The sequence below is a fragment of the Xenia sp. Carnegie-2017 genome, unplaced genomic scaffold, assembly GCF_021976095.1.
Source record: "Xenia sp. Carnegie-2017 unplaced genomic scaffold, XeniaSp_v1 HiC_scaffold_3, whole genome shotgun sequence".
Classification (NCBI taxonomy): domain Eukaryota; kingdom Metazoa; phylum Cnidaria; class Anthozoa; order Malacalcyonacea; family Xeniidae; genus Xenia; species Xenia sp. Carnegie-2017.
Genome location: NW_025813493.1, coordinates 6,687,105 through 6,700,486, shown reverse-complemented (window position 1 = coordinate 6,700,486; position 13,382 = coordinate 6,687,105). Strand labels below are relative to the sequence as shown.

At 35.8% G+C, this 13,382-nt stretch overlaps 1 protein-coding gene across 1 annotated transcript; it reads right to left on the bottom strand.

Moving 5' to 3' along the window:
* Positions 1 to 1,030: 1,030 nt before the first annotated feature.
* Positions 1,031 to 2,155, bottom strand: LOC124454136. The gene has a single exon (XM_047004944.1). The coding sequence runs from the start codon at positions 2,153 to 2,155 to the stop codon at positions 1,031 to 1,033; it is 1,125 nt and encodes a 374-aa protein (XP_046860900.1).
* Between the last annotated feature and the right edge of the window lie 11,227 nt (positions 2,156 to 13,382).

The window sequence follows — 13,382 nt, the reverse complement described above, 5'->3', positions numbered from 1 at the left end:
TGAAAAGAAGTAAGTTAGTAGTTGGGTGGGTGACTTCCTAGTTCCTGAACAGTAACTCATAGAATTTCAATCAAACTTCGACTTCAGGTAAGTCTCGTTTAATTTTCTAATTCTATTTCGTCACTGTTCTACGTCACTAGGAAGTCATGTGAGATTTTAAAGCAATGTGGACATGAGCAATAACTAATAACAAAAGAATATAATTGAAATTTCACATTTCAAGTCTCACAAATGGCAGAAAGTAGATCATTGCCAAAGTTCTTCGCCTCAATTGGTTTATTATAAAATGTTTGAAAAGTTTGTTCATTACGCCATGTAGCTGCATTCATAATAGTGTCCATAGAAATATTCAATGCATTTGCCGCAGAAGTTGATGCAGTTCTAGTGCTGTGTGCACTGTAAACCTCAGTATTTATACCAGCATCCTTTAACACGTATTTTAACCATCGGGAAATGGTCGCTGAAGTGACCGAATGATAAGGTTTTTGATAGCTCAATAAGAGTTGTCTTGCACCATTTCGTATGGGTGCAGCGACATTTAGATAATGGGACAAGTAATTGAATACACATAACCCAGGCTCTGGTGGATAAGCCCGAGATTCTAAAGGAGCAGCATGCTTACCAGGTTTAGATGTTTTGAGCAGTTGGTGCACATGAAAAACTATTCGATCTTCTTTCTTCTCCATATGAGAAATATCCAATGCATGAAGTGTTTGGCATCGCTGACCAGATAACAAAGCTAATAGCATTACTGTTTTTAGTGTTAATGATTTCAAACTGAGATCTTTGGGAGGGTGGAGATTTCGAAGATGTTCGAATACCACTGAAACATCCCAGACCATGGCATATCTAGAAAGAGCTGGTCTTGCAACAAATACACCTTTAACAAACCTAGCAACGAGTGGATGTGTACCAAACGAGATGCCACTTGGTAGCATTAGGATAGTAGATAAGTCGCTCCTTGCAGTATTAATACCACTGTATGATAAACCTTCCTGGTATAATTTTGTAAGAAAATTAATGCCCTCCTCTACAGAGGACGCGACAGGATCGATATTGTTTGCATTGCAATATTGTCGCCAACGGTTAAGGTATGTAGAATATTGCTTCTTGGTACCGGTCCGCCAGGACTGCTGGATGATTTGAGAAGCCTCTGGTGAAATGCCTCTATCAGAGAGGAGTTCCCCGATAAATGGCAAAGTAGTAGCTCCAGTTTTGTATGGAGAGGGTGGATTTGATCCGGATGAGCTGGAAGAGTTAAGGTCATTCTTCCTCTAGATAAAACAACAGGATGTGCTATTAGCATCTGCATTAAAGCTGGCCACCAACTTTGTGTTGGCCAGTTAGGGACTAAGACTAGTCCTGTGCTTTTCTCTTGTACTATTTTTTGTAACACTTGCGAAACTATGCTAAAAGGCGGGAACGCATAAAATGTATAATTGGCCCACGATATCGTAAAGGCGTTGACAGCTATAGCATACGGGTCAGGTTGGTATGAAACATAGGGTTTCACTTGATGATTCAACCTCGACGCAAACAAATCAATGTTCGGAGTTACGTCTAGTTTTTGAATGGCACACGTAAACAGAGTCTTGTTCAACTGCCATTCTGTTTCTCTGCGTGATATTCGAGATTCTCGATCCGCTGTGACATTTTGTAATCCTGGAATGTGCGCTGCTGTCAACCAAATATCATACGAAATGCAGCAGGTCCAGATATTGCATGTCAACTTGTGAATAGACCTTGAGTGACATGTGCCCATTTGATTAATGCAAGCTACAGCGGTAGTATTATCAATTAATACCTTAACATGCTGACCTTTTAGTTCTGAAGAAAACGACTCAAGGGCAAACAATACCGCAAGAATTTCCAAATAATTTATATGATTTGAAGCCTCCAAGGGCGTCCAGTTACCCCAGCACATACACCATTTAGGAGCAGCCCACCCTGTCAACGACGCATCTGTTGTTAGGCATTTACTAGGTTCATTGTGAGTAATTTGCCTGTAAGTCGTGCATATTGATGACTGCCACCATCGTAAATCATGTATGGCCTCTGAAGACAGGGTCATTGTCTTGTAAAAATTACCCCGGTTTAAGTTAAGGGCATCGCTTTTATCCATTTCCAGCCAGCGATAATGCAACTGACCGTACATTACTCCCGGGAGGCAAGAAGTTAGAGTGCCCAAAACCCGAGAAACATCCCTTATTTTAGGGTGAGAAGCTTGTAGCAGCTCATAACACATGCGTTTTATCTTCTCAGCTCGTTCCGTCGTTACAGATATTTGCATAAGAACTGAGTTAAGTCGGAAACCCAAAAAAGTAATTACTTATGAGGGAACTAAAACTGACTTATCCGGATGTACGTAAAACCCCACTTCACTAAATAAACAGATGGTATCTCGAATATTCCGAACACAGGAAACATATGCGTCGGATGTCAGCCAAGTATCATCAATAAATCCAACCGAAATATGTCCTTTTTGACGTAAATTTGAAAAAACAGGTTTGAGGAGTTTCGTAAATTTTCGAGGGCAGATGGCTAGGCCGTTTGGAAAACAGACAAATTTATATAGTTGCCCTCTCCACCAAAATTTGAGAAATTTTTGATATGCTGGGTGAATAGGTACGGAATAGTAAGCCTCTTTGAGATCGATGGATGCCATAAAACAATTTGGTTTCATAAGCCTTATAGCTGACCAAACACACTCCATTTTAAAATGGTGATATCTGACATGCCTGTTTAAGGATTTCAGATTAAGAATCATGCGAAAAGAACCGTCTTTTTTGGGGCAAGTGAAAATTGGAGATATAAATTCCCCTGATTCAGGGTGAGAAATCTGCAAAACGCCTTTTTTGCGTAATTTGTTTATTTCTAAATCAATATTGTTCATTTCAACCTCGGGTAGCTGTAGTTGCTTGGGTAAAGCTCTTTGAATCGGAATTGTGTCAAATTCAATTGTTTGTCCGGACACTGTCTCTAAGATTTCCTTATCAGAGGTGAGTGTTTCCCATGCACTTAAAAAATTTGATATGCTTCCAGCCTGATAGGTCCCATGCTTTTATTCAAATACGCTATTAGCGTAGGTACAAAACAAGAATACTGATTTACCTGTAAAGTCTTAAAATTTCTTCAAAATTCAGTGTTTTCTACTTGCGACCATTCATTGTGTCCGATCGTTTCTTCCCGAATTGGTTCCTTTTCGACCGATAGGAGTGTTGCCCTGATGACGGGATAAAAATGGCGCCATTGTCGTTTCCCTTGTTTGGAATGTTCCTGCCAAATGGTGTTAGACGAGCTTGTTGTCGCGTTGCCAATTATGTTGGATGTGCGAATATGATTAATTTGGGTTTGCAATTCATCTCCAAACAAATATTTCGTAATGGGAACATGCGATGCGCATAAAGTACTAAATTCTCGATGGAGATTGGGACGTATAGCGTCCCGTCGTCGTTGAGACAATTCAAAACTTACATGTCCCAGAATCGCTATGATATCAGCGTTCATACAAACAAGATTATCAATATTCAGTTCGCTGCTGTTATTGCGGGCAACCAACAAATCATTGGTGGTTTGTGCTGCTATATGACCGACATTCGTCAGGGCGGATTGAATGGCACTCAATTGTAAATCACGCCCTCTAGCTGTGCGGTCTAATTTTCCCCAAATTTCGGGGTTTACCTTAGGTACAATAAGGCGATCGCAGTTCTTAGGCCTAAAATATTTAGCCTGTTTTTCCTTCAATTGCTCGTCGCTCAGCTTATTCAGCCAACGCTGGTTGATAATTGAGGTGAGCTTCTCGTTGACGATTGGTGAAGTTTTCTCAGTTTCGTCTAGAGTCTGCGAAATCTCTTCCAGCAACGGGTCCACTGCTAGTTGTTCTGCTTCAGAATTGCGCTTGGTCGAAGGTTCTTCGTTTTGTGCCAACAAGACTTCACAATCTGCGTCATGCCCTGATTCAGGGATTAAAGCACTTGCTTTCTTCTTACGAGTAGATTCTACTGTAGAGGATACTGACGTTTGCTGCATTAACCTGAGTGATTCACTCATTGCAGACATTGCCTCACTCATCCTACAAAGGGCCGTTGCCACATTCAAATTCTTTGATGTGTCTTGCACTTCTTCGCTTTCTTCCATCATGTCATCTTGTTCATCGTGTTCAGCAAAACCCAGAAGTGCTGCTTCATCTCCGACATCATCTCTTGTCATATACTCTTCACTTGTAGAAGCCATAATTTAAAAAAAAAAATTGTAGTATAATGTGGAAAGGAACTTTTTGTAACTGATTGCTGTGAAATCTACGCTCGAACTGATCTTGATATCGCGCGCTCTATCTCACATGACTTCCTAGTGACGTAGAACAGTGACGAAATAGAATTGACTATTCGGGAAAAATATATGCAAATTTAGCGTGGATTCGAGACAAGCGGAAGTTCAACTGTTGCGAAAAACTTTCAGGTTGTTAAAAGCTACCACGAGCATGGACTTCTTTTCGTTATTTGTAAAATCTTATCAGCAAAAATCTTAAAAAGTCTTAAGCTTCAGCACAGAGAAACGAAACTAAATTCAGACAGTCATTTATACATTATTTTCATGCGTTAACAGAGAATGCGAGAGCCTAGAGCTATTGCAAAGAAGCTAAATTCATGCACATCCTGTTGTGCTGCACCTGGAATTCCTGGTGCACCTGGAACTACTGGTGTCCATGGGCTCCCAGGCACCAGAGGCTCCAATGGAAGAGATGGGAGGCCAGGAATCAGAGGACCATCTGGGTCGAAGGGTGACAAAGGAATCCAAGGTAGTCTGGAAAGCACTGGTGCAAAGGGTAAAAAAGGTGAGACTAGTAAAGTAGGTGCTCAGGAAATAATATTGAATCAACTGGAAGCAATGCACATGGAAAGAAAATAATGATCTTGATAATGGACTTTTAAAGGTAAATACTTGTATCATTATTAAAAACAGTTGAACATTTAGTGACAATGAAGACACTTGAAAATGTAATTTTTATTCTATAAAATTTTAATTTTGCTTTTCTCTTGCTAGCCTACATATTTACTATAATCTAAAGCAAAACCAAATAATCATTTATGTAAATGTGAGCCCACAATAACTAAAAGTGAATGAAATCGAAAGAAAATTACTCTGCAAAAAGTGTAATAATTTGTCCTAGTTAAGTTGTTTTCCGTTAAGAGTTAAACTATTTTGTATTTGTTCTTGTATATAAATAGATGTTTGAATAAATGTGATTGAAGAATTTTAGAAGTGAACAAAAATTTGATAAAGTCTTTACTTATAAATTTTTATTGATCAAATCTTGGAATATGTCATACTAGTGTAATATAAATCCATAGCCTAAATTCCTGTCGAGAACGTCAAATGGAAAATAAAGACGTTTACAACTTTGACATTTTTATAACCCGGTTTCTGGAGTGTAATTAGACAGGTTCTTTCATGCACTGTACCCAAAAGTTCATTAAGTTCCTAGAATATTTATGTATGGAGCGTAAAAAGCGTACAAAAAAGCAACGTGAAATGAGAATAACGTCAGTATCAAAAATTATTAGAAATTAGAAGACTAGAAAAATTCATAGCTTGTTCTTTTTATATTTTAATTGCAAAAAAAGTTGTAATTTAGCTGGCTATTTCTACGACGAGTTTTTATGGCTTGCATTAATCGTTCAAAAATTAGACAATTTTAATGTTAAAACGTTACTTAACTTACATTCTCTAGTCTCTACGAACGTTTAGATGAAATGAGAACTTTCTGTAAAATCTGTCATCTTGCACGTCAAACAGAATCCCCAGCATTTACCCAACCAGATGTAATTCATTACTGGGAGTGCTTCAGTAGTTGAAATTCACGCATGCGTGCTTACAATGTACATAACTATTTCTCCTTGCTCGATGTATTTTAGATATGCAACTTTAAGAAAAAACGTGAAAATACTTATCTTCGCGTGCTCTACGCTGGCAATCTCTGTCTTCGTAACTGTGATAATTGTTGCAAGAGATGGTATTTTAAATTGAATTGAAAAGAATGTAATCCAACAATTGAAGGTGTTTATTACATATGGAAAGGTACAGGTACACAGAATAACCATCGTCATCGTCAGATAGAGGGATATTGTGGTAACATCTATGAGGGTACTGTTAATGTTGGAATCTTTTACAAACTCATATATTGACATGAATGCTGCTGTCCAATTTGTGAATTTTTTTCAAGAGGGTGAAAAATTTATGGATAAATTGTAAATGCTTGGCAAAGACGATCTCGCGAGCGACATTTCAGTCATTGATGTTCAAAAGAAAGCCAACATTGTTCTGAGTTTTATCATTTTATCAGCAGAAATTTACATCCAAAATCGTAAGTAAAGGACAAGTGAAGTGTATGCATGAATGCAATATATCAAAGTCAATTTATGCGAGTGTGTGATGCGATTTATGTTAATATGGCGTATGGTAAGCACGTTGATGCTTCTAAAATTGTTGTTGCCGAAGGACTTTTAGCTATGATTTCTTTAATGCTTGGGGAATCGTGGCCGTTATATGGCAGCGAAATCCTACATTTCTGCAAATACATTTCAATGGACAAAAAATCTGTAGCCATAAGGCGCCATACTATTATTTACTTTATCATAAACAAATCTTTGGGGCTTTTCAGTTTATGATCATTGATCATTCAATCATTGGACAGTTATACTACATATTGTTTAAGATTTGAGAAAACTAACATTGATTACATGAGAAGCTGTTTACTATAACCTGTGATTTTGAGTTTTCTGATCCATGAAGCTTTCTATTTTGACAATATGACTGGATTTGTATTAAACCTGAGTATTTCACATACATGAAATGTTGTCCCAGGTCACATATTGTCCCCTTTTCTAACTGAACACCTCATGTAGAGATGTAAAGGTGTGTTAATCTACGGCTCATACCAGATTGTTTGCCATAAATTCCAAAGGTTTAGTGATGTATGAAAAGCATTTTCTATAAAGTAAAAATGTCTTCCTTTGTATGCAGATAGACCTTGAAATTTGGCAAAACAGCAAAGTATTTCTCATGATCACTTGGTAATTTTTCTGATAATCATTATAATTTCTAAACTAAATTATTTCAGATTTACATTTAAACGAGCTTTGATCATATGAAAAGATAACCAGTAAGCATGACACATGAACCAACTTTAACATTCATGTAATCATATAATTAAAGACATGTTGTTTACAGTCTTTTTGTATTTGCAAATACAATGCTACTAGTGATTGCTATATAGCACACCTTGCATATACATACTGAAGATAATAGTCTAGTGAAATGCCTAATAAACATTTATGGCATTAAGCTGTCCTTAATTGCAAATTTTCACTCTGATTGTTTTTGTTTAAGCTTTGGCAGAAAAAAAATTGAGTTTTTTCTCAAAAGGTTTAATTCTTACAGAACACACTTTTTCTTTTTTAAAAAGATATTCATGTTATTGGCCATCTATATTGGCTTACTGTTTATTATGTTTTATGTAAAAGGTGTAACAGATATCAGATGAGCTCTAGTATGCACCCATTCGAGTATGTTGTCAACATTTTTATTGATAAAAGCTTACAACCAAAGTGCATTTCAATAAGCCACTAATGTCAGTGGGACTGTATGGACCTACATAATATGCGTTGCTTCACTTAATCAATTTTAATTAACATATGGTATCACATGGCATGTGGGACATCCTAAAATTTGTGTACAGTATTCAAAATCCTACGTCAATCAGCCCTGAACTTAACAAAGTTGTTTTATTTTGTTTTGTTTTGTTTGACTTTACAAAGAAAAAATTTGATTGAAATAAACTATTTTAAGTAAATTTGACTTACCCAAAGTAAAATGAACAGTAAAGTTTTGATTGTTTTTATTGTCGCCATTGTTTAATACTGGCACAATGTCAAAAGAAAGGCTTACTTTATTTAATTATAATGCAATAAAGCATCGCGAACTGTTTACATGTCAATTGCTACCTATCAGCTGGTAAAATCATTTAATAAATCAGAGGTGTAACCTCCATGAACTAGATATAAACTTCTTATCTATTCGTTTTGAAAATTGATAGACTGTAGCTATATGTCAGGCTAAATGTTTATATATTTCAGTGTGATGCTTCTAAACAATAAAATTAATTTTCCTCCAAGATAAGTATTATTTGCAATTCTGCCATGTTGCTGATCTCAACAAATGAAAATTTTAGCTGTCAATCTGAAGTCTGGTTTCCACATGGTTGTGACTTATGATTCGGAAATGTCGTTGCAGAGTCGCAAAGATAGAGTTATATTCTATTTTCAAGACATTTACGAAACTGTCATTATATTCACGACATTGTTGCAACACGTTCACGATCATATGGATACCCAGCTTTATTCTGAGCACCGCAGACGTGAATATCCAAAGCTTAAATGCAAATCAAGAAATAAAGTTCCCATATATTTTCCAATTTGTTTCTTTAAGGTAAGTAATCACATATTATTTTCGAGATTTATAAAGCCTTTCACAAATCGAGGCAAGATCGAGCCAGATGTGTCCATATAATTTGCGCTGTATTTTGTGGTGATAAAACATGCTGTATTTTATAGGCACACATTTTTTAGAATAAAAGACTTATTTAAGTCTAATGGACATTAATACAAGTAGTTTTACTTACTGAGCACAAACATGAATGTTATTCGCATCATAAATCTTTAACTGTTCAAAATATTGCCACCAAAGTTGCCAATATTCAGCGTATTTGACTTACAACTTCAAAACATTGATATGTAAATAAGATTGGTTAATGCATGCATGGTTCACCATAGGCGGCCCAAAATCTGTTTAAGTTTTTATTCAATTGATTTATGTAAATAACACAGTAAATGTAAATAACACAGTAAATATATTATTTGATTTATGTGCAATACGTTTGTATGATTTTAAAGGTCGTATCTTTCGAAGGTCGTATGTTCTGATTCGTTTATTTAAATAATGCATTTCAAATGAATTGAACACCAATATTATGTATTTATCAATATGACCCATTCCCCAATAATCGATATTCCTACACAAGGATGATTTGCTTTCTATTAGCAATTGCAGAAATTTTACTCTCATAATTGACAGATTGTCTTTGCCAAGACAATCACAATTCATTCATAAATTTTCCCTCGCTTAAGAAATTGTAGTTTAGATCAGTATTCATGTCGATAATTTAAATCTGTAAAAAATTTTCCAAAATTCGGTAGCAGGACAAGTAAGTTCTTATAAAGCCTGTTTTCATAATTTCGTAGAAGCGCTATTGCCAATATGCATTTAATATAGACGACGAGTGTTTTTACAATAGACATGTTTCGGCGTCTCATGATGCCATCTTCAGTATAAGTGAATAATACCTATGTAATACAAAGTTTATATAAAAGTTTATACAAAGTTTATATCATACATAAATTATAACAATAATAAGTAAATGGACTTGGACTTGGGTTCAGCATTAAACCACTTCGACTCAACTCAACGGAAATTCTGGCAACATTCAAAAAAATCCACCAAACTATAAAACACAACATTCGCAATCAAGAAAACTACACGCATCTCAAACACAGCTGGCAGGGCACACATCGCTCACTCGTATATCTCATCTTATCACCCGACACCAGCTGACTTCAAAAATATCGCATCCTTAAAAACATTCGCAACAATCCGAACATTATCATTCTCAAACCGGACAAAGGCAACGGCGTTGTGATCCCGGATCGTCAAATGTATCGTAACTCCTGTCTTAAAATTACTAACAATACAGCAAAGTCCATGTCACACTATGACGTGAAGCAAAACTGCAATGACTGTTAAGAAAGCTTCTAAAGAAAGGCTCGATTAACAACAAAGTCTATAATGAAATCTTCCCAGAGGTTCTCAACTCTCACGCTTCTATGGCTTACCCAAACTATACAAGAAACGAGCACCAGATCAACGACCGATAGTTTCATCCATCAACGCATACAATTATAATTTAGCTAAGTATTTTAGTTCTCTACTAACACCACTCGTACCAGATGACCACTCCACTAAATATTCTTTCACTTTCCTCGACGACTTCTCATCTTTCAACCCATCCACCTCTTTTCACAAACTCTTCATCTCCTATTACGTTGAAAGCCTACTCACAAACATACCACTGACTGAAACCATCAACCTAGCAATTGACGCAATATCACAACCCAGTATCCCTATAAACAAGACGGACCTCACGCATCTGTTTTTGATAGCGACAGCAAAGACGCATTTTTTAGTCAATGGAAAATTTTATGACCAGACGGACGGTGTTGCGATGTGTTCTCACTTAGCCCCCATACTTGCTAAAATTTTCATGGGCTCACATGAACGAAACTGGCTAAACAATTACAACGACACTAAACCACTATTTTACCGCAGTTACGTTGAAGATATTTTTCGTGTTTTTACTAATGAGACTTAGGCCATGAAATTTTATAGTTACATCAACACACAGCACGCAAAAACATTAGATTCCTATTCGTAATTGAACAACAAGATCAAATGCCATTTCTTGACATTTTACTAACAAAATCTTATGACAGCTGTACAACATCTATATATAACAAACCAACATACACAGGACTTTTGATGAAGTTTCCATAATTTCGTGAGAGCACGATGGTTATAAGACATTTAAAATAGACGACAAATTTCTTTATAGAAAACATGTATCGCATACTTTATGCCATATTCAGTGCGAAGTGAATAATTATAGTAGGGAAAGGTTTTCTTATCTGATTTCCGAAAATTGGAAAAGTTAACAGCTAAAAAACGTAAAGGTCATTTAGAAGTAAATTTCCTCAATAACTGTCAATCCTTTGATGTCTTTCCAAAATTTATTTGTTTCCAACTACCGATCACTATAACATATTATCATGCAAACTTCCTATATTTATTCACTTCGCACAGAAGTCGGCATAAAGTATGCCGAAACATGTTTGCTATAAAGAAATTTCTCGTCTATTTTAAATGGCTTCTGATGAACTATTTTAGTTTCGCGCCGCTTTCATACAAAACCGGACTTATACGCACACTAATCGACAGAGCATACAAACTGGGCAATACTAACAATGGCTTTTAAAGAGACATAAAAAACATCACATCCACTCTTTTACGAAACTCTTTCCCACACTCATCACATCCACTCTTTTACGAAACTCTTTCCCACTACCCTTTACTAACCGAACCGTAAAACGATATCTCGACAACAAACAAGGCAATAACCTCAAACTGGACACCGAAACTCCTGACATGACCGTGACGAACAACGCAAATGAAAATTCCAAAATAACAACTCTATACTTCAAACTACCATACATTGGACATCACCCACGACACACACAGCGTAGACGTACGAACATTATGAAAGGCTTCTGTACAGATATTGACATTCAACTAATATTCACATCATTTTAGATCAAAAACTTCTTCTCATTCAAAGACCCGATATATGAATTCAATTGCTTGAGATGTAATTCCTGATACATTGGCGAAACTTTGCGCCATTTATCCACCAGAATCAGGGAACATGCCACAACAGAAAAAAACTCTTATATCTACCTACACCTTCTTAAATCTCACTCATGTAAAACCAACTATTCACCTTTTTGTTTCAAAATCATCGACACTGCAGACACCTCATTCTCCCTTAAAATCAAAGAAGCACTGCACATTAGCGAAACTAACTCTGAACTCAATGTTCAAGTTTTTAGATTCAACACAAAATTTAGTTTGTAACACGCTCCTCATTAATTCATCTCATTACCTTATTATTGTTATAATATATGTATCATATTACTTTTATATAATCTTTGTATTACTTATGTGCTTGATGTTCTGAAGATGACATCATGAGACGCCGAAACATGTCTATTCTAAACAAAGCCTGTTTTCCACTAGCCACGTATCGTAACGTATCGTAGCAATGCGTAACATGGCGCATGCATGCTTATGAATTTTATGGTCAATAGGCACAAGCACGCATGCGCCATGTTATTTTGCTACGATACGTTGATAAACTAGTGGAAACAGGCTAAGTCAAGACCATTCCAGATAAGTCAAAATCGTTCACTAACCTGTCTATTTACCAATAAAATGATTCATCTGATCGTTTTTGGACTCCCTAATCCATCAAACTAGTCAATCCATCCACCGCTTATCAGTCAGTCGGTTAATATCTTTCCAGATCAGTCAAAATACATTGTTCTGGTAATCAATAAGATATTAGAATTTTCTGCCATAAAGCTGAATTGTGAAAACTGATCCAGTGATAATATATTCAAGAATTTAATAATCACAAATTTGCTTTTATCGATGAGTTTGAAATCACATTGAACATGTAATTATTGACTGTATATCAGCCCATTGTTAACTAATCCTGTGCTTTCCTGAATAAAGTATTATGTCTTTACTCATCCTTGCTTTAAATATCGCCTCCTCAGTTTGTACTTTGGTGATATCATTTTTCTTGCCGTCATTACAAACATTAGCAAAACAAGCCCTCGATGTAAATCTTAGATGACATCATAATTTGTTCCTTACAAATCTGTATTGTTTTTACAATGTGTGAGTTATACTTATACCTATAACACTGACGAGAAATATTAGTCGATTTTTATTTTTAATTATACCTGATAAGAACTCTGCGAATTGCAATGAGCTGTTTAATTGTAATTTTCAACAGTTCTTTTTATAGAATTACCAAGATTTTTATTTTCATTCACCATGGCTAATACACACTTCAACAAAATTAGAAGAAACTTAAGATTCATTACAACATTTAAATCTGTGGTTTCTTGGTGAATACGTATACTGTATAATGTAAGTACATCTTTTTAGAAAGGAAATACGCTGCTTGTAAATTCGTTGCCCATCTGAAAAAATAGAAAATAACAAAGCATGGCGGCCTCAGAAACAATAATACGTTCATTTCTTCTTGTAGTTTATCTAGCGGGCAAAATTTGGTCATGTTATTTAAATTTCAGAGAAATATCATTATTTGTTTTTGAAAAAATCTTTTGTTTTAACAGTCAGAGAACACTGAAAATTTTGCATAGCAGAATTAAGGGCTGTTTACATAATCCTGGCTAAGTGGGATTCGGTGAGGCGTGAAATGACTTCGAGGCATTAAATGGGGCAAAACATCATCGTAAAAATTACAATTGTTTGTTGGGCGCTACTAGTCATTCATGTTGTACTTCTCAAATAACGCCAAATTAGATGTTATAGTTTTAAAGGTTTTGCCTAATTTATAAATCAGAATATTCTGAAATTGCTCTAGAAGATTTATCTGATGATGAGTTAAATCGTTTCCATCTGCC

What these genes read in the sequence shown, in the direction of transcription:
- LOC124454136 (XM_047004944.1), bottom strand. Translation starts at nt 2,155, where the DNA reads ATGTACGGTCAGTTGCATTATCGCTGGCTGGAAATGGATAAAAGCGAT.